At 48.8% G+C, this 26,131-nt stretch overlaps 1 protein-coding gene across 4 annotated transcripts in view; it reads left to right on the forward strand.

Annotated features, from left to right (window-relative positions):
- TTI1 (TELO2 interacting protein 1) overlaps positions 1–26,131 on the forward strand; it is a 47,214-nt gene that overhangs the window by 14,262 nt on the left and 6,821 nt on the right. Inside the window, exons 2-8 of one of the 4 annotated variants that reach the window (XR_004287493.1) lie at positions 2,173–4,496; positions 9,867–10,064; positions 14,233–14,381; positions 17,197–17,337; positions 19,287–19,491; positions 19,784–19,871; positions 21,058–22,176. Coding sequence is in view for 2 of the 4 variants with exons in the window: in XM_032350700.1 (XP_032206591.1) it covers positions 2,207–4,496; positions 9,867–10,064; positions 14,233–14,381; positions 17,197–17,337; positions 19,287–19,491; positions 19,784–19,871 (3,071 nt within the window). In the remaining 2 variants the exon portion in view is untranslated. The remainder of the gene's footprint in view (positions 1–2,172; positions 4,497–9,866; positions 10,065–14,232; positions 14,382–17,196; positions 17,338–19,286; positions 19,492–19,783; positions 19,872–21,057; positions 22,177–26,131) is intronic. The other 3 variants (XR_004287494.1, XM_032350700.1, XM_032350701.1) reach the window with 3 other exon arrangements.

Here is a 26,131-nt window from a genome sequence, read left to right on the forward strand (position 1 = left end):
ATTGGATCTCGGTAATTAACCGTCTTTTTTTAAAAAATACCATCACTTGAGCTTTTTCGGTGTGGAAAATTATGTTTTTAAAATCCTAAAAGATATCATTTGCCTTGTGATCAGACTTTTTTTTATTGCTCTTATTATTTTTTCCAATTCTTGTCTGTCTCCCTTAGTGGTTCTGTTAGTCTAAAACTCACCACCTCAGACAGTGCTCTGCTTGCTTTTCCTGCCCCCGACTCCTGGGTTGCGTTAACTGGCTATCTTCCTTCCCTTCTGGTGTTCCAACTACAGGACCTCAAGCAGGGGACGGCACAGTGGCCTCCAGGTCACGTGTGTGTGAGCTGGTGCCAGTGGGATGACAGTAATCCCTGGCCAAGCCTTCTGCCATCAGTAGCCTGAGATAGGGCAGATTTGAGTTTTCTCCCTTGGTGGGGGTCACAGAGACCAAGAGATATCCCCTAGCAAGCTTCACAGTGACCAGTATTGCCCTCCCTTGCAGAATACCATGAGGCTCTGTGGACCAGACTCTCTCCAGGGTTTTAGAGCCTGATTGTTGCCCTGGAGCCCTCTCCTGACCCAGGAGGAAAATCCGGCACTGACTCTCGCTGGGCTGAGCAGGTCTTGCCCACACCCACCAGGCACCACTTGCCCGTCAGCCCTGTAGTCATTGGGGCTCTGGAGGGTTCATCTGGAGGAAGGGGCATCATCTGTTCAGAAGCCCCCAGTAAGTTGAGCCAAAAGAGAGAGAAAGAGATTGGGAGACACAGACGGACTGACAGACTCCACCAGACTAGACAATCTCTAACCTCCCTCCAGTGCAAGCATTTTACAGTTGTACTCGTTTATGGTCTCCAGCTTTAGCTCAGTCCTCAGTACCCTTGGGCCACACTTTTATGTTTTCCCAGCATGCTCTGCTTCCCCAAAGGGAAATATTGGAGACTTTTATTTCTCTCCTCAAACCCTCTGTTTACCCCGCCCTCCCCCTTCTTGTTCACTGTCAGCCTATGACACAAAGGAAAGAGACTCTCCGGTATTAAGTTGCTCAGTTGCTCACCTATAAACCTATCTCCTTCCACTGCCTGCCTGCTGGCCCATCTTTCCATCCTGCTGGGTTCTGTCTTCACCCATGATTTCTGTGATGGTGTGTGCTCCCGGTTTTCCCCTTTCTCTGGCCACTCCCTCCTGTCTTGTTCTGCTCTTGGTCTCACCCAGCTCTGACTCTTCTCCCATATCGTTGGCTGCCAGGGGGCCTTCTCAGTGCATAAAGCTGATCCTGTAACTTCCACTGAAAACCTCTCCATGACAGGAGCAGACAAAATGAACCCGTGGTCATAGAAGTCAGAGTAGAGGTTACCACTGGGCAGGGGAAATCAGAATCAACTGTAAAAGGGCTTGGGGGAGCCTTCCAGGGTGCTGGAAATATTCTGTCTTGTTTTGGATGATGGTTGTATAGATCTCTACCTCGCAAGAATCCACTGAGCTGTACATTAAGACTAGTGCATTTTACTCTATGAATCATATACCTCAACTTGAAAAAGAGAAAACTGGGATGCCTGGGTGGGTCAGTCGGTTAAAAGTCATGATCATGAGTTAAAGGTCATGATTCCAGGGTCCTTGTCTAGAGTCCCACACGGGCTCCCTGCTCAGTGGGGAGTCTGCTTCTCCCTCTGCTGCTCCCCGCACTCTTGTGTGCACATGCACTCTCTCTCTCATAAATAAAATCTTTAAAAAAAAAAAAAAAAGTCAAAACTTTCAGTGGCTCTCCACTCCTACCACAGGTTACGATCCAGACTCTGTTAGCGTAGCCTACAGATTGCTATTGTTCCTCCCTCAAGTCTAGCTTAAGCATCTTCTTCCTGTGACCCCTCCCCTGGCTTTCGCAGACTTCTGACGCATGCGTCCCCCGCACTCACCCAGGACCGTGAGCACCGGCTGGTCCCAGTTCTTAGCAGCCTGTGTCGTAACCGTCAAGCTGCTTCCCTCCCTGGACTGGCCCCCACCCCCACCCCGAGAAGAGCAGCCAGCCACCTCTCTCAGTTCTGCTGCTCCCCAGGCGCCTCGTGCACTGCCTGGCCCAGAGGCCCCCACGAAGTGTCTGTGGTTGAATGAAAGCAAGTTCGCCTTGTCTTTGCTCTGAGCTTGACCTTCACTGAAAAGCCTTCTTCCTCCGGCCTGCAGGATGCTTCCGCAGTGAGAAGGAGGCTGCTGCGCGATGGCCGTTTTCGACACTCCCGAGGAGGCCTTCGGGGCCTTGCGCCCCGTCTGTGTTCAGCTCACCAAGACGCAGACGGTGGAGACGGTGGAGCGCCTGCGCGCGCAACTGCAGGCGGTGAGCGACTCGGCCCTTCAGGAGCTCCAGCAGTACGTCCTCTTCCCGCTGCGGTTCGCGCTGAAGACGCCGGGTCCCAAGAGAGAGCGCTTGATCCAGAGCGTGGTGGAATGCCTCACGTTCGTCCTCTCTTCCACCTGCGTGAGGGAACGAGAGCTCCTCCAGGAGCTCTTCTCCGAGCTCTCCGCGTGCCTGTATTCGCCCAGCGCCCGGCAGCCCGCGGCTGTGTCCGAGGAGCTGAAGCTGGCCGTGATCCAGGGCCTCAGCACGCTGATGCACTCGGCTTACGGGGACACCATCCTGGCTTTTTACGAGCCCTCCATCCTGCCTCGGTTAGGATTTGCCGTATCTTTACTGTTGGACCTCGCAGAACAGGAGAAATCCAAGCAAATTAAAGTGGCTGCCTTAAAATGTCTGCAGGTTCTCCTCTTCCAGTGCGACTGTCAGGACCACCCGAGGTCCCTGGATGAGCTTGAACAGAAACAGCTGGGGGATTTGTTTGCTTCTTTTTTACCTGGAATCTCAATGGCACTGACCCGGGTGATCACGGGAGACTTTAAGCAAGGGCACAGCATTGTCGTGTCTTCCCTAAAGATCTTTTACGAGACAGTGAGTTTCATTATGGCTGACAAACATCTCGAAAGGACCTCCGACGCCCAACCGAAGCCTGCCTCTGTGGAGCCCAGAGTCGCAGAGCTGATGGTTCACAGGGAAGCCAAGTGGGTAAAAAACACCAGCGACAAACTGACCATCCTTATTAAAAAGATAACTGAGTGTGTTTCCATCCATCCACACTGGAAGGTGAGGCTAGCCCTGACAGAACTCATCGAGGCCCTTCTCTTGAAGTGCAGTCAGTCCCTGGTCGACTCGGCCGGACCCCTTCTGAAGGCTTTGGTGGGTCTAGTAAATGATGAGAGTCCCGAGGTCCAAACCCAGTGCAGTAAAGTTCTGAGACATTTCGCAGATCGGAAAGTAGTGGTCGGCAACAGAGCCTTTGCGGACATCTTGTCAGAAAACCTCCATTCCCTCGCCACGTCACTGCCCCGCCTCATGAACTCCCAGGACGATCAAGGCAAATTCTCTACTCTCTCCCTGTTACTCGGTTATCTGAAACTCCTGGGCCCCGAAGTGAACTTCGTCCTCCGCTCTGCGGCCCATCTTCAGCGCCTTTCCAAAGCGCTCATCCAAGTGCTGGAATTGGACGTGGCCGACATCAAGGTCGTCGAAGAGCGGCGCCGGCCTTCTGGTGGTCTGAGCTCGTCTCCAGAGAGCGCGGCTCTGCTGCAGAGGAGGTACTTCCGCTTCTTCACCGACGAGAGGCTTTTCCTGCTTTTGCAGCAGCTGTGTCAGCTCCTCGGGTTTTATGGCGACCTCTGTCTGCTCGTCGATCACTTTATGGAGCTCTACCACGAGTCCGTGGTTTACCGGAAGCAAGCTGCCATGATCCTGAATGAGCTGGTTGTGGGGGCTGCTGGGCTGGAGGTGGAGAATCTTCACGAAAACCACATTAAAACAAGCCCGGAGGAACTGAAAGAGATCGTGACCACTGTACTTGAAGAATACACGAGCCAAGAAAACTGGTATTTGGTCACCTGTATCGAATCTGAGGAAGGGGGAGAGGAGCTAACAATGAAGCAGTCAGGCCTCCAGGCCATCACATCTGCTGCACACACCTGCCAAGTCACATCTTTCCCAGCCTTCTCAAAGCCAGGTCCCACTATCTGCTCCATGAACAGCAACATCTGGCAAATATGCATCCAGTTGGAAGGGATCGGCCGCTTTGCGTATGCACTGGGAAAAGACTTCCGTCTGCTCTTGATGTCAGCCCTCTATCCAGTCCTGGAGAAGGCTGGGGACCAAACCCTGCTCATTAGTCAGGCAGCCACAGGCGCCATGCTGGACATTTGCCACGCCTGTGGCTACGACTCTCCGCAGCACCTAATCAGTCAAAATTCGGACTATTTGGTGAATGGGATCTCTTTAAATCTGCGTCATCTGTCTCTGCACCCCCATACCCCAAAGGTCTTGGAAGTCATGCTGTGGAACTCGGATGCTAGCCTGCTTCCTTTGGTGGCAGATGTGGTTCAGGATGTCTTGGCCACTCTGGACCAATTTTATGATAAGAGAGCTACTTCCTTTGTGGGTGTCCTCCATGCCTTGCTGGCAGCATTAGGTACAGTCAGAGCCCTTTTTAATGCTAATCTAGGGGAAGGCCTGGTATCCTTGTTTGCCTAATCTTCTTTTTTGTTTGTGTGTGGTTATGCTATGGAGGACATTATTTGAATAGTTGTTGGTCCAGCCCTACAGGTTATGCCAGGGTTCTACTGCCTTTTTTTTTTTTTTAAATGTGTGTGTATAACACACACTTTTAATAACCTCTGCCATATATTGAGCTGCTTCTCTATGTCAGGGTCATAAACCCTGCAGACTAAATGTAAACATTCTTTTTATGTTAACCAAAAGGAAGAACTAAGGCACAGTGAGATCGACTTAACCAGGGTCACACAGGTAATAAGGAGTAAAGTCAGGAATTGTGACAGTCTTGTTCTTTTCAGTATCCCAAACTGCTTCTGACAATACGTGGTGTTGGAAGTATCTGTACTAATGGAGAACAGGAATAACAGGAATTACTCAGTCCACAGATGAGCTAGAGTGTTACGGCCCACTAGAACTTTCTGTGATGATGGAAATATTCTGTATATGTTCTGTCCATTGTAGTAGCCACTAGGTACACGTGGCTAGTGTAGCTGAGGCACTGAATTCTTTATTTTAACTTAAATAGCCACATGTAGCTAGTGACTACCATACTAGACAGAGGTCTAGAAACATTTTTTTTCTTTTTTTTTTCTTTTTTTTTTTTCTTTTTTTTTTAAGGATTTTATTTATTTATTTGACAGAGAGAGATCACAAGTAGGCAGAGAGGCAGGCAGAGAGAGAGAGAGAGGAGGAAGCAGGCTCCCCGCTGAGCAGAGAGCCCGATGTGGGACTCGATCCCAGGACCCTGAGATCATGACCTGAGCCGAAGGCAGCGGCTTAACCCACTGAGCCACCCAGGCGCTCCAAAACATTTTTTTTCTTAAAGATTTATTTATTTATTTGACAGACAGAGATCACAAGTAGGCAGAGAAGCAGGCACGGGGGCGGGAGGGCAGCAGGCTCCCTGAGCAGAGAGCTGATGTGGGGCTCCATCCCAGGACCCTGAGACTGTGACTCGAGCTGAAGGCAGAGGCTTAACCCACTGAGCCGTCCAGGCGCCCGTAGAAACGTTTTTAACCTTTTAATTGTATGAGGTGGTTTGAGTTTCTCTCCTTCCTTTTGATCCTGTTGGGTGTCTGTTGGAGGTGTTAAAAACCATTAAAATGGCAAAGTTTTGGACAATAAGAAAAAGAATCTCTCAATTAGATAGTCGGTCTTTGAATGAAAAAAATAACGAGCTATCCAAAGACCGTATCTCTAGTATTTACTCCAGTACTAGGAGCCTCAAAGATACATAGAAATGTTACTGACCTCATTTTGTCAGTCAAGAAAGCCAAGATCATGTAAGAAAGTTTGTCACAGCAAGGATGGGCGGCTGGAACAGAGACCGTCATGTACCCTATACTCAAACCATTTCCAGTGTTCATTCATTTATTCGTAAATACTCTCCATGCCATCTAAATGTTCTTTTATTCATTCCTTTGCTAAAGCATGGCTGCCATGTGCCAGACATTGTGCTTCGGCATCAGGATATAGCAGTGAGCAAGGCAAATACAGTCATGCAGTTTTCTTGCTCCTGCAAAAGAGATGGCAAGTAAATTATTAAACACGTTCATTTCAGAGTCTAATAAGCACTATGAAGAAAACAGACAACCTGATGCCAGAGGAACAGGGCTAGGATACTTTCAGTCGCGTGGTCAGGGAAGGCTTCCCTGAGGAAGCAACAGTGGAGCTGAGACCTGAAGGCTGAGAGGGGCCTCCCGGTACATGTGGAGCTGTCCTATCCTTTTTATGTTTCTTAAGAACCTTCAGGTCAAAGAAGCAGGTGCAAAGATGTGGAGGAAAGAAAGGACTTCAGAGCCTGGGAGAGAGGCCACTGTGGAGAGAGTGATACGAGATAAAGCTGGCAGGTGAGGCGAGGCAAGGATAAGCCCCGCGTGGCCTTTTAGACCAAGGGAAGGAGTTTGGATTTTATTTTGCAACGACTTGGAAGTCTCTGGACTGGCCTAGTCACTGAGACGTCAGCAGTGACTGAGAAGGATTGGGTATTGCCCTCGCAGCAGCGCTGCTGAGACTGGCTAACAGCTTCCATGGTCTGAAGCTAGCGCAGACTTCCACTTTTAGTGCTTTGGAGAACTAGACGACGTGTCTGTTTGAAATTTAAAACTATATTAAGAGGGGCACCTGGGTGGCTCAGTGGGTTAAAGCCTCTTCCTTCGGCTCGGATCATGATCCTGGGGTCCTGGGATAGAGCCCTACATTGGGCTCTCTGCTCAGCAGGGAGCCTGCTTCCCCTCCTCTCTCTCTGCCTGCCTCTCTGCCTCCTTGTGATCTCTGTCAAACAAATAAATAAAATCTTTTAAAAAAAAAAAGCTATATTGAGAAAAGGCTTATTAAGTATATGCTCTCAGGAGGTAACTCAGTTGGGGCCTTGAAAATTGAATTGTCTTGGGTTGCTGATGTCTTTGGTCACCTCGAAAGAAGAAACCCTGTGTAGCACTTTATTTTTATTATTATTTTTTAATTGAAGCGAAAGGGGAAGGATCTCCACTGTAGAGAAAAAAGGAAGATGGTTAACATTGACTTGAGGACATCCTAGGGAAAGAAGCAAGATGGAAGATGGCTTTCCTGAAAGCGTTGAAATCACCCCAAATATACTTGCATTTGGAATGGTGAGCAGTGCTGAAGGAGAGTTGGTCAGTTGCACGTGAATCACTCTGTTGCTGTTTCTTTTTGCCTTCAAGTTGTCTAACTGATAGCCACTCTCTTCTTTTTTTATTTTATTTTGAGAGAGAGAGAGAAGAGGGGAGGGGCTAAGGGAGAGGGAGAGAGAATCTCAAGCAGACTCCCTGCAGACATGGGGCTCCATCTGACGACCCTGAGATTTTTTTTTTTTTAATATTTTATTTATTTGACAGAGAGAGAGAGAATACAGCAGGGGGAGTAGCAGGCAGAGGAAGAGGGAAAAGCAGACTCTCCACCAAGCAGGGAGCCCAATGCAGGGCTTGATCCCAGGGCCCTGGGATCATGACCTGAGCCACCCAGGCGCCCCAACCCTGAGATCTTGACTTAACTGCTGGCTACTCTTTTAAAATGGGAATGGAAGTGTGGTCTCAGAGACTGTCTAGAAAGTCTTCAGAGGACCCAGCACATGTTTCAGGAAATGGAGTCACCCTAATTAGCAGTGTTCCCTGGCTAGAAAACATTAAGTGCCACAGTGAGGGCAGGAATGATCAGCGTGGTTACCGCCGAGCACCTCCGGCCAGTTGCTGAGGACCCACAGCAACGAGAACAGGGTAGCTTTGAAAGCAAGGAAGAGTCTGTGCCACGCACCTTGGCACTGAGAGCCTGTGCCACAGCCACATGTGGACGGCTGCCACCTGGTTTTCGTGGCTGCCTAGGATACTGTTGTGCAGCTGTGCACAGTTGGCTTAAATGGTCCTTTCTGGGTGGAGATTTCCACAAAAAAAAAAAAAAAAAAAGAAAATGCTGTAGTGATTATCTTTAGAGGTCATTTTGAACATGTCAGAGTATATCAATAGAGTAACTTCCTAGGAAGGAGTACTGGCTTAGAGGACAGTACATTTAATCTGGTTTTGTTTTGTTTTGTTTTTTTGTTTTGTTTTGTTTTTGTAATCTCTGTACCCAGTGGGGCTCAAACTCACAACCCTGAGATCAAGAGTCATGTGCTCCAGACTGAGCCAGCCAGGAACCCCACATTTCAGTTTTGGATGGAGACTTTCAGGGTGCTCTCCAAAGAACTTGCACCCATTTAAACTCCTGTCAGCAGTGGAGCAGAGAGCTGATTTTTCCACACCCTCCTCTCGACTGTATTCCTGAGTCTTTTGCTAATCCTTGCTTATCCAATAGGACAAAAATAGCACCTTATTATAGTTTAATTTGCACTAAGAGTGAGGCTGAGCTGCTTTTCATATGTTTAAAAGCCATTCATAAGCAAAGACTTCAGTGTCTGGTACTAGCCTCAATGTAGAAATCTTTGCAGCGTATCTACTTTGATCATGGTAAATGCTAAGTCCTGATTTTAACAGGTCAGGAATGCAATCCCTTGGAGTCTGCTAGGGCCCGACCTACATGCGGGGGTGGTGCATTGAGGAAATGGCCTAAGTGGTCCCCTCCATGTAGAACCTCTAGGCTCCGGAGTCAAGACTCTCACCCAGCATTCGCTCTCTGTGGTTCCCCTTTGCCTGGTCCTGGCATCTCCCGTCTGCTGTTGCTCTGTGCACGCGCTCCTTGACAGAAATGAGATTAGCGGGGGCTAAAGGTTATCGGAGGCATTTTTCCTGCTGTCTGTGAAAGGGTGAAAATTCACACTGGGGTTTTCTGGGGTTTTGTGGTGGTTGTTGTTGTTTCTTTTAAGTGTTTAGAGCCTTTTTTAAAATGAAGCCCTAGGGGAAGCCCAGTACATAAAAAGAGTTGAAATCAGAGCTGCTGGGTTAGAGGGGAGTCAGACGCCCTGGGCCCACCCCCTTTAGCATGCTGTCTCTCAGGGCCCTCCCTGTTGTGGCCCCGAGACTTTCCTGCAGAACCCTTAGGGCTCCTCAAGGCACAGTTCGAAAACCACTGACTGGTTCAGTGATGTTTAAACCTTATTCTGTGATGACACGTCAGAAGTATTGGAGCAGCCTGAAGAAGGAAAAGCTTTGGAGAGAACATGTATCAGAAATACAGATGAGGGGCTGTGTCTATTCCAAGACTATAGAGCCGGTCTTCTGCTAATGAGGAGTGCACCCTGTACTCAGAATTCTGTCGCTTGTATGTATTCTCTTGCATATTTTCTCATTCATCATATATATTTGGGCACACCCACTCCATGCTGGGCATGTTGGATTCCAGTGGCAATCAGTGGAGTGTAGAGTCTAGAGGGAGATGCAGACACTAAACAGTATACTCAAGATAAAGGTAATTATACATCATGATGAGTTAATATGAAAGGAGAGAAGATAGTACTCTATAAGAGAGCCTTTAGGGACCTATATTGGATTGGGAAGCCAAGGGATGGCTTTTCTAGGCAAGTTCTATGTATATTGAGACATGAAAGGTGAATTGGAATTAGCCAAATGTGACGTCGTAGGGAAAGTAGTCCAGACAGCAAGAAGAGTATATGCAAAACATTCTGGGGTCGGAAAACACCTGCCCCGTTAGAGGAATGGGAAGATGCTCGGTTCACGGGCAACTGGGAGGAGCTGGAAGATGAGGTTGGAGAGATGGACGGAGGGACTGCATCGTGTGGGGACACGCAGGCCATGGCAAAGAGCTTATTCTGCTGCTAGAGTGCTAATGCCTATTGTCAATGACCGTGGTGATCATTATAACACTTTATTTTCAGCCCAGTGGTTCCCAGACACAGGTGATCTCGGGCAACCCCAAGAGCAGAGTGCAGGGGAGGAGGGAAGTCATTTGAGCCAAAAACCAGCAGCTCCTGAGAATACCGCCACAGCAGAAGACATTGAACAATTTTTGCTGAACTACCTCAAAGAAAAGGATGTGGCAGATGGCAATGTCTCAGATTTTGATAATGAAGAAGGTAACTGTTTATTTTGGCTTAGCCAGTTTTTTCTTTTTGAAGCAGATTATTATAAGAATGAGATCGCATTACAAAACGTTTGGAAATCAGAAAAGTCGCTCCTAACCCCACCATGCTCAGCAGAATCACCCTCATTTTTTTTTTTTTCATTTGAAAAGTATATTTCATTTATTTGAACGTATAAATAAAAGTCTGGGCTATTGTCATCTTTCAAGAATCATGCCCTAGGTGGTGCCCAATTTGGGGATGCATAATTTTCAGCTGCAGGCCTACCTCTGTCTCTCACTTAAACCAAGCTACCTTTTCCCTCGACTGTATGCTGAGTCCTTTTACTTCCGATTTCCTGACTCCCCTGTGGGCCCCTAGCAAATCACTGTTAACTTGTGTCAGATCAGTCCTGAGCTGATCTGATACATACTCCTCCCTGAAACCAAGGTAATCCTTCTAAAATGCAAGTCAAGGATAAACTAATGATCAGGACTGATTTTGCTACCATCCTGCTTCATTCAGTTCAATGACTTCCTTTCTTTTTAAAAACAAGGTCCCTCCTCTGGTGACCTAAAGATCCTTCAGAGAGACACTGAGGATTCCTTTACCTTCTTTCCTATCTCATCTCTCGTCACTTCTTCTTCTTTATTTTTTTTATTTTTTTTATTTTTTCAGTGTAACAGTATTCATTATTTTTGCACCACACCCAGTGCTCCATGCAATCCGTGCCCTCTCTAATACCCACCACCTGGTACCCCGACCTCTCACCCCCCACCCCTTCAAAACCCTCAGATTGTTTCTCAGAGTCCGTAGTCTCTCATGGTTCACCTCCCCTTCCAATTTCCCTCAACTCCCTTCTCCTCTCCATCTCCCCATGTCCTCCATGCTATTTGTTATGCTCCACAAATAAGTGAAACCATATGATAATTGACTCTCTCTGCTTGACTGATTTCACTCAGCATAATCTCTTCCCGTCCATGTTGCTCCAAAAGTTGGGTATTCGTCCTTTCTGATGGCGGCATAATACTCCATAGTGTATATAGACCACATCTTCCTTATCCATTCGTCCATTGAGGGGCATCTTGGTTCTTTCCACAGTTTGGCCATTGCTGCTATAAACATTGGGGTACAGATGGCCCTTCTTTTCATTACATCTGTATCTTTGGGGTAAATACCCAGTAAGCACCCTCATTTTTTGTGCCATCTTACCCCATTCTTTTTTGTTGCAGATCTATTGCTCTGTGGTTCCAGCTACAGTTTAAATACATTTTACCCTTTTTGCACTTACTTATATAATCAGCAACTCTCCCACGTTGCTATAGAGTTTTCATAATTAATGTTTTAATAGCTGCTACTAAGTACCCATTCCCCTGTGGGAAGTTCCAGTTGCTTCTAGCTTTTCACTCGAATAAACAGTGCGGCAGTGGATGATTCTGTGCACGTGACATTTTCCCTATTTTTTTTTTTTTTTTGCATATTTCTTTATAAATCCCAGAAGTGGGATTTCTGGGTCAAGGATATGAACATTATTTTATGCTTGCCAAATTGCCTTCCAGAAAGGTTGTGTCAATTTATACCTTCCCTTAGCAGCGCGGGATTAACACTGGTGGTACCACAGCCTTGCCAATGCCAACGTTGGCCATTCTGACTTTCACTTCTTGGTGAATTAATAGATGGAAAATGGTTCTCGATATTTGACTTTGCATTTCTTTCGATTACAGGCAAGGTCAAACATTTTCCTATATGTTCCTTTCCCGACGATTTTTTCTCTTGTGCCCATTGTCTGTTCATATGCTTTGTCCATTTATTTATTGGCGGGAGGAGATTTCAGTGTTTTTCTTCCCTATTTATATGATAAAGGAGAAGGGAGTTCAGGCTAGTCGAAGCTCGGGCCTGTTGTTTTATTCACAAGCTCAATCTGGAGCTTCAGGTCACGGAAGGATTAATAAATTGTTAGAATCTCCTCTGCAAATATAAAATGCCAAGTCATAATGAGCTTGGTGGTCTCAGAACTATCCTAAATCGCACTGAGTCCCAAATTAGTTTGTTAGGGTGGAATGGAGCAGGATTCTTTCTCTTTTTTGGTGGTCTCCACTCCGAGACTCTGGTGAACTGAAACCAGTACTTCCAGGATAATAGGAAATAGTCTGTTCGATGCATCTAACTACCGCCAGTTCCTTTAGTGTGTCAGGGAATTATCACAGGGCCCGGGGAATGATTTATGCGGAGTGGAGTTGTTGCCCTCCCCGAGGACAGTTTTCTGATCAGATGTCTATTGCGAGGCCTTTTCTTCTCGGTTTTATTTCTTAAGCCAACCCAGTCTTTCTTTTCCTGACCTGCACCCCACACCAAAACCCAGAAACTCGGAGGGAGGGGAGGCATCATGATCCCTCGTAATCCGGATTTGCCATTCTTGTTTGAAATTCTAGTATTGTCTGTGAATCCATTCTTTCACGATTAGGATCTTCTGGTTCTAGTTGATGTTGGCTAGGAGCAGACTGAATGAATCAACCTTTCTCCCAGTAACGGAAAAATCCACATCCCTCAAATAACATTGTGCAATAGGTGAATTTCAAACAACAAATCCTCCTCTGGGAAGAAAAGCACAGCCTTATCATTCTTATAATTATCATTCATCAAGTTCACACCACAGACCTGGCATTATAAAGAATGTTTGGCTTGATGTTGGTCTGACATGTGTTTTTTGTTTTAGCCACAATGAAAGCACCTCGTGTATCTGAGGACCCTTTCTTCAAGAAGTCCAAGCATTCTACAAATGCATTTTCATTTATCTTTTCAGCATCTGGTAGAGACAGGTGTGGCCTCTGCTATAAGATTCTGTTTTTTCCAGTAGAGGAAACAGAAATGGAAAAAAGTGAAGGACACAACGTTCAGCTCAGGGGAAATGAGCACGGCTAGTAATGGGAGCTCGGTGGAGGGGCTGCAGAGCTGGGGGCTGTATGTACATAGAGGAAAATTTTCCAGGGTAGGGATTTTGGCCTGGGTTTCATGCAATTCTCAGGTCTTTTCATTGTTGTTTTAATTTACAAACTTAGGCCTTTCGTGTGCAACACAGCACTCTAGGCAATGGAAGAATGCTGATAGCTGGTGGCATTCATCTTACTCAGCTCTCAAGCAAATGAGGTGTGCGTGCTTTATACCTTTTTTCCGGATGAAGTAATGTAGGACGAGAAGGTTGCTAATAGGGGTGCAGTCAGGACTTGAACTGACCTCCTTTAACCAAACCCCCTCCCTGGGTATTGTACCAGGCTGCCGCGCTGGGATCTCTCATGCAGACATCAGTAAGGCCTGATCTTGGCCATCGAAAGATCCTACAGGCTGGTGGAGGAGACAAACGAGCCTCTTAGTCAAAGAATGAACCAAGAAGAAAGAAAGGGTAAAGGTCAGAGCAGAGGCCAGCTGGGGAGCTGCCAGTCTTGGGTATCCAAATTAAAATGTTGCCCTCTTACATTTTTATTTGAAATACTTATTAATGGAAATTTAGAAAAGACAGAAGGTATAGGAAGAAAATCAAAATCCTACATGATCTCATGGCCCCATCTCTGTTAGTATTTCATGGTCCTTCCTGCTATGCGAGAAATTTACATAATAATCTCCACCTGTGTATGCAATTGTATATACTGCTTTTCTCTTTTCAACATAATATTCTTTCATAAACATTCTCCCCTGTTGTTAAAGCCCTCGGTAAACACAAATTTGGGGGCCCCCATGATAACATTATTGTATGGACGTAGCATGACTTAAGTAATTATTCCCCCTTAGGTGGCAATGGAGGGGTTCTCCCCACCCCCCACCCCCAGTTTATATAGTTAATGCTCTGGTGAATATCCTCTTTTTATTTTTTTTAAAGATTTTATTTATTTGACAGAGAGAGATCACGAGTAGGCAGAGAGGCAGGCAGAGAGAGAGGGAGAAGCCGACTCCCTGCTGAGCAGAGAACCCGATGCAGGGCTGCATCCCAGAACCCTGGGATCATGACCTGAGCGGAAGGCAGAGGCTTTAACCCACTGAGCCACCCAGGCACTCTTACCCAAATTTTATATGGTTTCCTTAGGATCAGTTCCTTGTAAACGCCATTCCTTGCGTCTGAGGTTGGGAGAGCACATCGAAGTGGGGCATCTCTCATAAAACACTGTCCCCAGTTATGCTTTTTCTCCAGAGGAGCAGTCAGAGCCTCCGAAGGTGGACGACAGTGACACTGGTCCCGATGTGGAGCCCCCGCTGCCAGTGCACATCCAGATAGCCAAAGATGTGATGGAGCGCTGCATCCACCTGCTGTCCGATAAGAACCTGATGATCCGCTTGAAGGTCAGTGTGCAGCCCTCTCCCCGCGTTTGCATGGCAGCAGGACCCCGGGTCGCTCTGGCTGCCAGGGACGGCATGGATGAGCAAGAGGCTGCCCTTATCTCCCGGTCCATGTGTTGTGGCCAAGGGAAGGCATCAGGAAGAATTTATCTGTGGGATGACAGCCTTATGGCCTTCTGTATCAGCTCAGATGCCAAAAGGGAGCCAAGTCCCCTTTGTGGAACTAAAAAAACACAAAGTTTTGGACATCCGTTGACTCTCCAAGGGAAAGAAGGCCCTATGCTTTGGAAGGGATATCATTTTCTAAAGTGACTTCATGTGGGAGGCGGGTTTTAATCCTTGGGAGCAGTCATTCTTGCACGCCTGACTCTGGCCCCTACCTCTGTGTCTGTTTCCATGTTCATCCCCGGAAAAACACTCACATTTCTTAATCGTACTTCCTCGTTTGCCGGCAGTTTCCCAAGTAGCATCCCCATCAGCAAGGACTTAAACGATGCGATCGTGAAACTGGACAGTGGGGCGACTGGGCGTGGGGACAGGGCTTTCAGACTCACCTGGGAGAAGCTTTCACAGGGAGGGGTCTGGCCCTTCCCAGCCCCGAGCAGATGTGAGAAACACAGCTACCTTGGTGAGTTACTGTTAGCAATGAGAGCACACTGCCCGGCCAAGGGTGGTGGGCTCAGAAACCCCACTCCAGGATCATCTCAGATCCCGGGGTCTGTGCTTTGTGGAACTCAGCTTCTTAGCAGTCATCTCTCGTTCCATGCAGCAAGTACTGTTTGAGTGCCGGCTGTATGCAAGGCTTGATGGTAGGTGTCTAGGCAATACATTAGCCCGAGTGTCTTCCCTTTCACGGAGGCTCTGTAGCAGCCGTGTCCACACCATGTTATTGAGATCACCGGCGTTGGAGTCAGACCTGCATATCTGAGTTCACATCCTAGCTCTGCCTCTGTGACTGTGAGCAAGTACTTCACCTGTTTACGCCTCTGCTTCTTCTGTAAAATGGGCTTGATGGGACCTGCCTCACTGTGTTGTTGATTATAAATACGAAGCACTGAGCCTCGGCTGCGGCTGAGTGTGTGTTGCGCACTACTGCAGGTCAGGCAGAGGCTGTACAGACTAAAGTGAAGCAGGCGTCCCTGTCCTCATGGAACTTCCTGTCTCTCGCGGGGAAATACACAAATACACACCTAGAAGGCGAAGAAATCTCTGCAGAGAATAAGCAGGTTCTGTGATAGAAAATAGTAAACCCCCATCCGTGAATGTGCATTAGGAGCCTTCTCTGTGCCAAACCCTGTTGCAGAAGACAGAGCTTCGGCCCCGGCTTCGGCCAGGTCATCGGGGAAGGCCTCTCCCGAGGTGGTGATATTTGAGCCAAGACTTAAAGGCTCAAGAGAAGGAGCCAGCCATGAGAAGGGGCCAAGGCAAAGAGATGAGCGTTTTAGGCAGAAGGAGAAATGTCTGACTTGGAATCAGGAGTGTCTGACGTAACTTGCCCAGTTAGTGACAGAACTCACTCGAAGCCCACAGTAGCAGCACCTTTTCTGCTGGGCTGCCTTGCTGTGCGGTACACGCCCAGGCTTCTCTTCCTGCCCTGCCTGCCTCTTTCCCCTCACATGCGGGCCCTCTTTTGTTCTTTGTTGCTGTTCCGGCCTCCGTGTGACCAGCACGTAGCTGACATCCAGCGGGGTTTACTGCTCTGTTAGCAGACCTCAGTCTCTCTGACTCAGCCGTGCACCCTCCCCTCTGCTCTGTGAAGGCCAGCCCATCTCTGGGAGGAAAGGCCACACTGCTCATCGTCGTGACCCCTGCTGGGGATACTGAGGCAGGCCAGTAGTAGTCTCCCTCTGAGCTCCAGGTCAGGACCTGTATTCTCGGGGAGGGTAAACAATCCAGTTTACGTCTAGGCCACCCCGAACCCTTCTTCTGAGGTGGACCTATACCTCGGCTGCCTACTTGGCTTCTCCATGTAGAAGCAAGGGAACATGCCCTCACCCAGCCTCTCAGCCCCTCAGCGTCCTCCCCTGCCTGCTCCTGTCTCAGCCAGCGGTGCCTGCATCCGTTCAGTCGCTAAGCCTGACTCCAGGCAGTCCCTGTCAACACCTCTCTTTATTTTTATTTTTTTTTTTTAAAGATTTTATTTATTTATTTGACAGAGAGAGATCACAAGCAGGCAGAGAGGCAGGCAGAGAGAGAGGAGGAAGCAGGCTCCCTGCTGAGCAGAGAGCCTGATGCGGGGCTCGATTCCAGGACCCTGAGATCATGACCTGAGCCGAAGGCAGCAGCTTAACCCACTGAGCCACCCAGGCGCCCCAAAACCTCTCTTTATAACCCCGATGTCAGGGGCCGTCAGCGTCTACACAGCTCGTGTACACATTCAGTACACACACACCTCCAGGACAGACCTCAGACCCCTTCATGCTGCCACCACCCCGAAGCCACATTCCTGCCCTCTCCTGCGGGCATGTGCCTGCTTCCTGGGGGGCCCACTCGTATCTCTCCTGCCCCTCCCCCGCTCAGCAGCCAGAGTGACTTTTTTCAAACATGAATTGTGTCATGGCCCTTTGCTGCTTAACCCATTCTGATGGCTCCCCACTGCACTCGGTACGAACTAAAAAATTCTAACGTGACACCTTCACGGCTGGGCCCCTCTTACTCCTCCTGTGTCGCGCTGCCCACGGCCCTGCCTTAGTGCCCTGAGCCCTGCTCTGGGTCTTCCTTGCTGCCATCTCCACCTCTAGGAACTTCCAGGAACGCTCTTCCACGCTTCCCGCGACGAACTCCCGCCCTGCTGAAATCACATCCCCTCTTCTTTCAGATCTTGGATGTGCTGGATTTGTGCGTGGTTGTGCTGCAGTCCCACAAGAACCAGCTCCTTCCCTTGGCTCATCGGGCCTGGCCCTCGCTCGTGCGCCGACTCACCAGTGACGACCCCCTGGTGGTGCTCAGAGCCTTCAAGGTACTGTGCTGATGTCCCACCGCGGTCAGCCGGGCGGGTGGGGGTCGCCGGCGCAGAGCGCGGCCGCGTCTTTGGGGATCCCCGCTCGTTTTAGCTGGTCCTCGAAGGAAGCAGAGCAAAATAAGGAAGGCACAAAGAAGAAAGTAAAAGTCAGTCCCCTCTTGAGTTAGGAGCAGAAGGAACTAGCAGATGAAAAGGACTGCCAGTATTTACCGAGCACCGTGTGGGCTTGGCGCTGCCTCCCACACGAACCCATCTCCTCACAACAGCTTTCCAAGGTAGTTTCTGCTCTCCTCATTTTTGACAGAGGAGGAAATAAGCTCAGAGAAGTCAGGGATTTTCTCAGCATCACACAGCGGGTAGGTGATACAACCCAAATCTTTGTTTGTGCCCAGGTTCTTTGCACTGCACAGGAGTCAAGATGAAGGGGCCTGGGTTCTAGCAGTGAGCATCCTCTGCCCATCCAGGTGACTCTGGGCAAAGCCCACAGCCACCCTTTTTCAAGTTGGCCTTAGGAGCCTGTCTTCTATCTTCCTCATAGTATTGTTGTCAAGGCTACAATGGGACTGTTTGGTGAAATGCTTTGAAAAGTTAAAAGCCATATATATGTGTGTGTGTCAGGTTTCATTCTCCCCGACTTAGTTTGGCTTATATCAGCACATGTATTTTGGCTTATTTATTTATATTCTTCCTTATTCTGAAAAGCACATAAGGCAACCTACAGAGATATATTTCCCAGGGCAAGCTAACATAAATTAGGAGTAGGCGAGCAAGATGAAGCAAAGCAAAAAGATGTGTAGGGACATAAAATGAAACCAGGAATGCAACCAGTACACTTGGCAAAAGTATCTTGGTTTTCTGCAAGATTCTTCAGCATATACTGGACCAAAGTAGGAACTTATGTTTAAAACATAGAAAATTGTTAATGTTTTTTTTTCTAAAGCAAAATATACAAAACCACACACATACACACACACAGGGGAGGAGGGAGACTTAGGAAGAAAGACAGGGGGGTCTTGCCAAATCTTATTCAGATATGCTGCCTTCCTTTGTGGAAATTAATAGGTAATCTGAAATGACAGCAGGAGTAGAAAAAGGGAGAAATAGAAACATGTTTGCACTGTAACTGAGGCCGCTTTTCCACCCTCAGAGATGCTGGGGACATCCGAGGCCTGGAGGGCCTTGTGCAAGCCAGCTGAGGGCCCTGTGGAAAGGACCTTATTCTCTGCAAAGTCGGCAAACACTCTCTGTGCTGGTTATGCCTTGCTTACCAATTTTTAAAGAAATTCCTATTATCCTGTATATTCAGCCTTGTGCAACGGGGCAAAACATTTCAATATGTTCTGCTAGAGAAAGTTTAAAACAAGACATGTAAAGAAACCGCCCGTGGTGGAAGATGGGACGAGGGTGACGTACATGCGAGATGGTGTGGTGGGACAGGCAAGGCTCTGCTGGGGCCCTGACCACCGGGCCCGTGCCTGGACCCAGGCGAGGGACCACAGCCAGCCACTTGCCCCCCCAGGGCCTTCGCACAGCAGCCGCTGGGCCTCACTGTGTTTGTTCAGCTAGCTGGAGTTCAAAGCACAAGCCTTCTCTCAAGGGATGTTAGGAAGAGTCAAGAGATGATCTATGTGAACTGCTTTAAGCTCTTTTTTTTTTTTAAACCAAAAAAGGGAGGAAAATCAAGGTATTAATCATATTATCCATCCAACCCTAGATTCCTTTGAATTATTCCCCGTGTAATCTGTATTTATGGATAGAAGCAGCCATGCCTTGGGAGCAGAGACCTCCGAATTCATAACTGTCAGAATCACAAACCATGGGCAAGGAATTAACAGCAGTAATTCTATTTTTTTTTTTCCCCCAAGAAGAAATTGAATTACCACACATTCCTTAGCTCTGTGCTGCCTGGCAATATGCAGTCACCAGAGCCGGGGCTGTTTCTACAGGTCTTGCGTACCCTGGGAGGCAAGTGTGGCGACTTTCTGAGGAGCCGATTCTGCAAAGACATCCTGCCCCAGCTGGCCGGCTCCTTAGTCACCCAGGCTCCCGTCAGCGCCCGGGCCGGACCGGTGTACACGCACACGCTGGCCTTCAAGCTACAGCTGGCCGTTCTGCAGGGCCTGGGCCCCCTCTGCGAGAGACTGGACCTCGGTAGGTACCGGCCACCCTCCCCTCAGGACACACAGCCTGCGTGCGATCTGGCCAGCACCGTGGCACCCAGCACCCAGTCGTGCTCCCATCTCTCCCCTCGTGGGTACCTCCCTCAGTTTTACTTTGCTCTCATTTTCCCTCCTATCTTGATGTGCTTTTCTGACTCACGGGATGGAGTCAAGAGCCCGGGGCCTCTCGCCTCACTGTTCCAAATCCAGCAGACGGCAGTCGGTTCTGCTTGTCCCAGATGAAGTCTGAGCCCCGATGCTTGTTTTGTTTCTCCCCTCCGCAGGTGAGGGTGACCTGAATAAAGTGGCTGATGCCTGCTTGATTTACCTCAGCGCCAAACAGCCCGTGAAATTACAAGAGGCTGCCAGGAGGTACGTCTGCTTGATCACCCGCATCTCTTTACGTTTGCTCTAAATTATAGATGATTTGCTAATGGCGAGCAGAGTCAAGGCATCTCCGCTCTTTTCTCTCCTCACTCTTTTCGCCGGGTTAAGATGGTTTCTTTAACTGGGCCAACTCTAGAGATGGTATTTTTACTAGACGCATTTCTCTTTGCAAGTAACCTTTTCCTCTGCTGCAGTGTCAGCAGCAATTCCAAAGGGGCAAAAAGCAGAAGGATGGTGTGCAAACGGGACAAAGCAGTTCTCCTGGGAGGAGAGAGATCTGGTTCTAGGCCCTATTCTAGTGACTGAGTGACTCTGGCACCTGTCTGGACCGCGGCTCCTTCTTCTGCAAAGCATAAGCATTGGGTTACTGATCGAGCACACCTTGACGCCCCAGAGCATCTCAGTGGACATCAGGTGTTCTGAACCCTTGCACATTGCACACAAAATGGGGCGTGTACAAGCAGACCCTTAAACATTCCTTTTTCTGGATCAAGTCCATGGCATTTATCAGATGAGAGTAGGCATCTGTGAACTGAGGGACATAAAGAATCACTAGACTAATGGTCTAAAGGGCCTTTTCCAACTCTGAAGCGAGGTGATTGTGATTTCTAAGAGTTTTACTTATTCTCAAGTAGCTGTGCCACCGCTAATGGGAGAAACTATGTCTGGTTCCTTGAGCCCCAAAGGATTTTTCTCAAAAGCTAAAATTCTGAGTACAGCAGCATTCCCCAGACTTGAGACCAAAAATGCACTGTGGCCCCCTTGCTCCAGCTGGATGGAGAGCTGGGGCAGGGGGCCAGAGTGGGCCTGCCATCCCCCAGTGTCTGCTACTGGAACAGAAGTTAGCTTCCCTGGCCTGGCCCTGTGTACTCCCCTGGGTGCTGTTGCTCCCGTGTCCCAGGGCAAATCAACAATCCCTCCCACCTCTCAGGCTTCTAGAAACGAGTCCCCGTTCTTCCGTGGTGAGGTAGGAATCCTCCCATTTCCTGAAGGCCTGCAAGGCCGCCCAGACTCTGAAATGAGGAAGCTACTTGCTCCCTTATAAACCTTGCACTCTCTGGGAGTGATGGAAATATCCTTTTGGATTGATTTATTGTCCCTTGCAATTTTTTGCTCTTGATTTCCCCAGTTCCCTTTTTTCTTTCTGTCACTTTCCCGTCACTTCCCCTAGGCCCAGAATCAGTCATGGTTTCTTGAGCACAGGGGCGCATCCCAACCAGCTTCTTACCCTCAGACATTCTTGTTCCTTCAAGAACCAACTTCGGGTGAAAATAGCCCTCCCCCTCCGGGTGGTGTTCCGGAAACTGCTCTCACACTGATTTCAGGTACAACTCAAGAAGGTAATGAATTCATCTTGAAGTAAATTCTCTGTGTGCCTGTTAACAACCAAGAGTCACAAATATCTGACTTTCCCATTCTCTGTCCCATTCTTCTTTTCCTCCACCCACCCCATACCCGTCCTTCCAGTTCAGACCCATCAAACAAGCTAATATTCGCCATTCATTATCTTTTCATTTCTAATTTTCTTTTGTGCCGCTAAAAGCAATTAAACCTGGAATTGGACCTTGCTGAGTCTTGAGTTGGTATTCAGGGTGCCTCTGGAGGAGGAAAATGCAGCCAGACCACTTGACTGCTGCGCCTTTGTTTGCTCTAGCGCATTCCATTCGGGGTTGAGTCAGATGACCTCCCTCTTGCCAGCCTGGGAGGGGAGGAAGTGCAGGGTTGATTGGTTCACAAACACATCATCTGCAAACTTATTTTGAAGCCAAGGGAAAAAAAAAACCAGCGTTGTCCTTGATCAGGAGCTGATTTGGCATCTTGATTCAGAAATTAATAAGCTCCGTAAATAGGAGAAGAATCCGGAGACAATGGGAAACCTGGTCTCTTTGTGAGCCTCGTTATTGAAGGAAGGGAGGGCGGTGAGGTGGGGGTGGTTTGGTACTGAAACACTGCGTGCCTGGTCCCCTGGCTCAGGGAGCGCTTACACCCCATATCCATTCCAGAAGGGAAGCCTGTCCACCTGACTTACAGACTCTCTCTTCAGACTATCCGCATCTCCTCGCCGGCCCCCTCCCCCCACTCCTGCCCCTGTGTATCCCCCACGCAGCAGGCACTGACGCCCGCTACACACTCATGGGAGAAGGGAAGGTTGTTGTGTTTGTTGTTTGTTGCCAGGGCCCAAGAGGGAGCCCCGTGGCTTAGTGTTCAGCCTCCGGCCTCGGCTAAGTGTTCAAAAGAACCAGTGAGAGAGCCAGAGCCGTCCACAGATGCCCTGGCTTCCTCGGAGCTAGTGAGTTGCCAATGCAGGAGGGATGTCTTTTCCGCGTGACAGGGATGGCCAGGGAGGGCCAGTGGCTGCTCTGAAAGGAGATGGGGGAGCAGCCGTAGGAGGGTGGACGAAGTTGCCTTCCATCTTACCCTTCTAGGTTCTTTGGCAGACAGATTAACGGGAGGAAAACACATTTTTTATTTCATACCTGAGGGCACCTTATAAGAACATGAGACCCAAAGTCAAGTGGAGCAGTTGAGGCCTTTTTGCCACCCTGAGCTGAGGAATGGCCTAGGGGTCTGGGGCTTTAAGAGGGTGATTCACAGGACCTAGGAAGAGCAGGTATTTGGTGATTAGAGGCTGGCCTAGCCATCCACATAGGTTAATCAGATGGAAAGTTATCTCTGGTAATAGCTCTTTCTGGGCGAGGCCCTCTCTTCAGATTGTTCCAGGCAGTTAAAGGAGAAGTAAGAGTTTTTCTTGAATCTGCCGGGTCTTGATTGCCTCCAGCTCAATCCACACGCCGAAGTGGCACTCTGCTCCCCTTCACGTCTCTTGGGTCCGGCGAGTGGGGGCTGGAGCCTCCGAGGGGCAGCCTCCCTGGCTAGGGCACAGAGACACTCACTCAGCAGCTCCGTGAAAGTTCCTCTTTGTGTGCATTACCGCTGGCTTTTTCCTCCCTCCTGTTTGCTTCTCCTGGCTCCAAAGAATGACCAAGACTGTGTTTGCTTTTTTAATTTGTCATATTAAATAGAGCCTTTGTGGCAGGCTTTTACATCCAGGCTGTAAACTCTAGAAATGGAAATTGATCAGGGGGTGGTTGATATAACCAAGGCTGTAAATGCTAAGAACAGAAATGCCATTCCAGTTTAATGCTTTTATCTAGCGAATGTGCCTTGTAAGGAGGGGCATAAATCTTGCAACTTGGGGGAGGGGCGGGGGGGGATAGGGGTAGAACCTCGCCGTATGTCACCACTAGGTGTCACTGTTAACTGAGTATGCAAGAAAATACCAGCTCCCCCAAAGTCCATCTAGTTAAATAACTTCAATGGATAACAAACGAGAAAATCCAATTTGGCATGTGGGAGGAGGGGTCAGCATATCACATGCTGTAAACCAGGCTGGGTCCCTGAGGGTAAGCATTAGCTTACAAAGAACAGGTCAGCCATGCCCCCCACCTCAACCATGGCAGAGGCCCACTCAACTGATTGAAATTCCCCAGTAGCCCTGGATGCCTCCGAGATCTCTCCCAGCATGCAGTGGGCCTCCACACTTCTGTGCCTTTCTGACCATGGAGCTCTTCCTTCTCACACATGAAAGGAATCCGAGATGAGAGCACATACCCCAAATTTCTGTGTTTTTCCTTAAAGCCAGTAAAGTCTGTCAGCTTGATTCAACTCAACTCCGTTGAAACCACGCTCCTTGGGCCTATCTCTGAGCAGCGTCTGAGGCTCCCTGTCTTTTGCAGGGAGGTCTTAAATCATCCAGTAAGCCTTCCATCCTGGGGCTAAAGGGAACAGACGAGGCAATACCTGTTTTGAGAAGATGAAGTCCATGCTCCACGGGTCTCACGATGGAAGAATAAGGCTTTCAGGCCCCTTGGTCTCTACCCCCAGGCCTGCCACCACCTGCCAACCCCAGGACCCAGGCGGGGATGCAGGGTACCAGCAGGTAGTGACTGACCGGTGCCCCTTTGGGTTGTGTGGCTGCTGATTGCTGCAGTCCTTGGCATGGTGGTGGCCGGGGAGGGCATGCTGTGACCAGGGGGCTCTCTCCCAGCTTCTGCTGCCTAGCTGTTGTACACGAGGACAGAGGGCACCAGCCGTGGAGGTGAACAGACCTAGGTTCAGACCTTACTGGCCCTGGGACTTTGAGCAAATGACTTCCTTATGTCTCGTTTCCCTGCTCTGTAAACTAAGGGTGGTGGGAATGAATTGCATTTCTCTGTGAGGGAGGCCAATCCGCAAGTCCATTCATTCTCCTGGCCAGCCGAGGAGCTGCGGCCTGCCAGGCACCGTTGTAGGCACTGAAATGAGAGGAAGCAAGAGAGAGGAGGCGTCTGCCCTCACCGGGCTTGCACTCTGGAAGTGTATTTGTGTGTGTGTGCACGCCCCGGTGAGGGATATATATATATATATATATATATACATATATATATACATATATATATATATATGGCAAATAGGAGATACAGCATATACACATCCTCTGAACATCTAGGCACTTGGGCGTGGTGTGTCCTACTGTAAGTCTGCCCCATCTTCGCCGAACTCTGAAGAGAGTTTTTTACCACGGAAAGATCTTTTCATGTTAATTGTGCCACCTCCCCCTACAACCCTCTACGTGAGAAGTCAGGCCCAGGTTTCAAGGTTCACTTACTGGCTGACTGCCCCGCTTTCTTTCTAGCAGTAGGATCCCAGCCCATCAAAGAACCAGACGGTGCCTTCAAACCCTGGACGAACGCGCGCTGGCACGGGCTCGTTCATTTCATCCCCGTCAGAGCCCGGGCTCCTCTCTTTACCCACACGTGGGCCTATTATATTTGAACAGATCAGGAGCCACAGAGGTGATCCGTTAGTTCAGCTGAGCTTGAAATTAGTAGCTCATCCCCTCAAATGTTGTGGGCAGTGTGTTTGAGCTTGGGCTGCAAAGCTGTTTCCCCCTCAGATCACACCCAGCATGGAAATGAAGGCGCTCCTAATATTTTTCCTTTTGACATTTGATTAATAGTTGACAAATCCAGACCCAAGTAGTTAGCTTTCCTATTATCCATCTTTTGACAGGCATTGCTGCTTTTCTTTTCCAGGCTCATTGTTCTAAAAATACACTCAGATCTGAAGCTGTTCACCGTGCATATACAGGCATGATTTCCTGGTGTCAAAGATAAGAGACATCTGCCATGCAGATTATAAACAAAGTGGGCTGCTGGGTTTCAGATCTGAAGGCAGGGACCTCCGTGCTACTTAAGCCAAATGTTCCCTGTCCTTCCCCTGCTTCCTTGGCGCTGTCTTGTGATTGATAATCTGCCGGGGTCTAGCGTTTTACCACCCAGTGGAAAGGCAGGTGCGGGGCGTGCCTGCGTGTCTGCACACCGCACTGGGTTGGGAAGCAGGATGCACTTGATGCTCCAGGGGGCAGGACCACCTGCACAAAGTGGATTTCACATGTCAAAAGCCTTGGCAGACCACAGGGCACCTGCTTCATCACTTCGCAGGGTCCGTGGTCTATCCTGAGCATCTAAGAGGCCGCCGTCAATGTCGTGACCTCAGTACCGAGTAAGGCAGCCAGGAAAATGGCCTTGATTATCTTATTATATGTGTGTTTATTCACAAGATTTTTTTTTTTTTTTTAAATTAAGAAGCCAAGTAACTGTGTTGAGAGTTGAAAGATTGCAAAGATGTCAACCAAGTTAGAGGGGGCCTCGCGTGGCTACTCGGTGGCGGCATCACCAGTGAGCCAACCAGCTTACGTCTCTTAAGTCTTCACTCCCTCATCTGCAAGACTAGAGGGAGCGTATCTGTTATCTTCCACCTAATCAAATTATTGCCAGGATTCGGTAAACTCATGCTTATTATTCTTCAGCACAGAATGTCAGCACAGAGGAAAAAGTAAGTAGTCGTTGTTAGCATTATTACCTTCCTCCTGATTCCAAAAAAAGACCCAGGTCATCTTATCAGTTAAGTGTATGCAACAACAACAACAAAAGTAACAAGAACGGAAAAAAAAAACAAGGTGAAGGCAAAGCAGAGGTTGCGCTATAAAGTGCGCACTGAGAACTCCGCGCCCTTGCTGGAGATGGGCCTTCAGTGCGGCCCTCGTCTTCCTCACAGGCAGAGCGTCTAGTGCACACCTTCCCGGCATCCCCGAAATAAGAAAAGAGAGCTTCGCAGAAAGAGGCACAGCTTTTCTTGGTTCTGAACCCTAAGAAAATTTCTTCAGGGGTCATCTTAGAACACGGGGGACTGTTGTGACTAAT

The sequence above is a fragment of the Mustela erminea genome, chromosome 7 (assembly GCF_009829155.1).
Source record: "Mustela erminea isolate mMusErm1 chromosome 7, mMusErm1.Pri, whole genome shotgun sequence".
NCBI classification, from domain to species: Eukaryota; Metazoa; Chordata; class Mammalia; order Carnivora; family Mustelidae; genus Mustela; species Mustela erminea.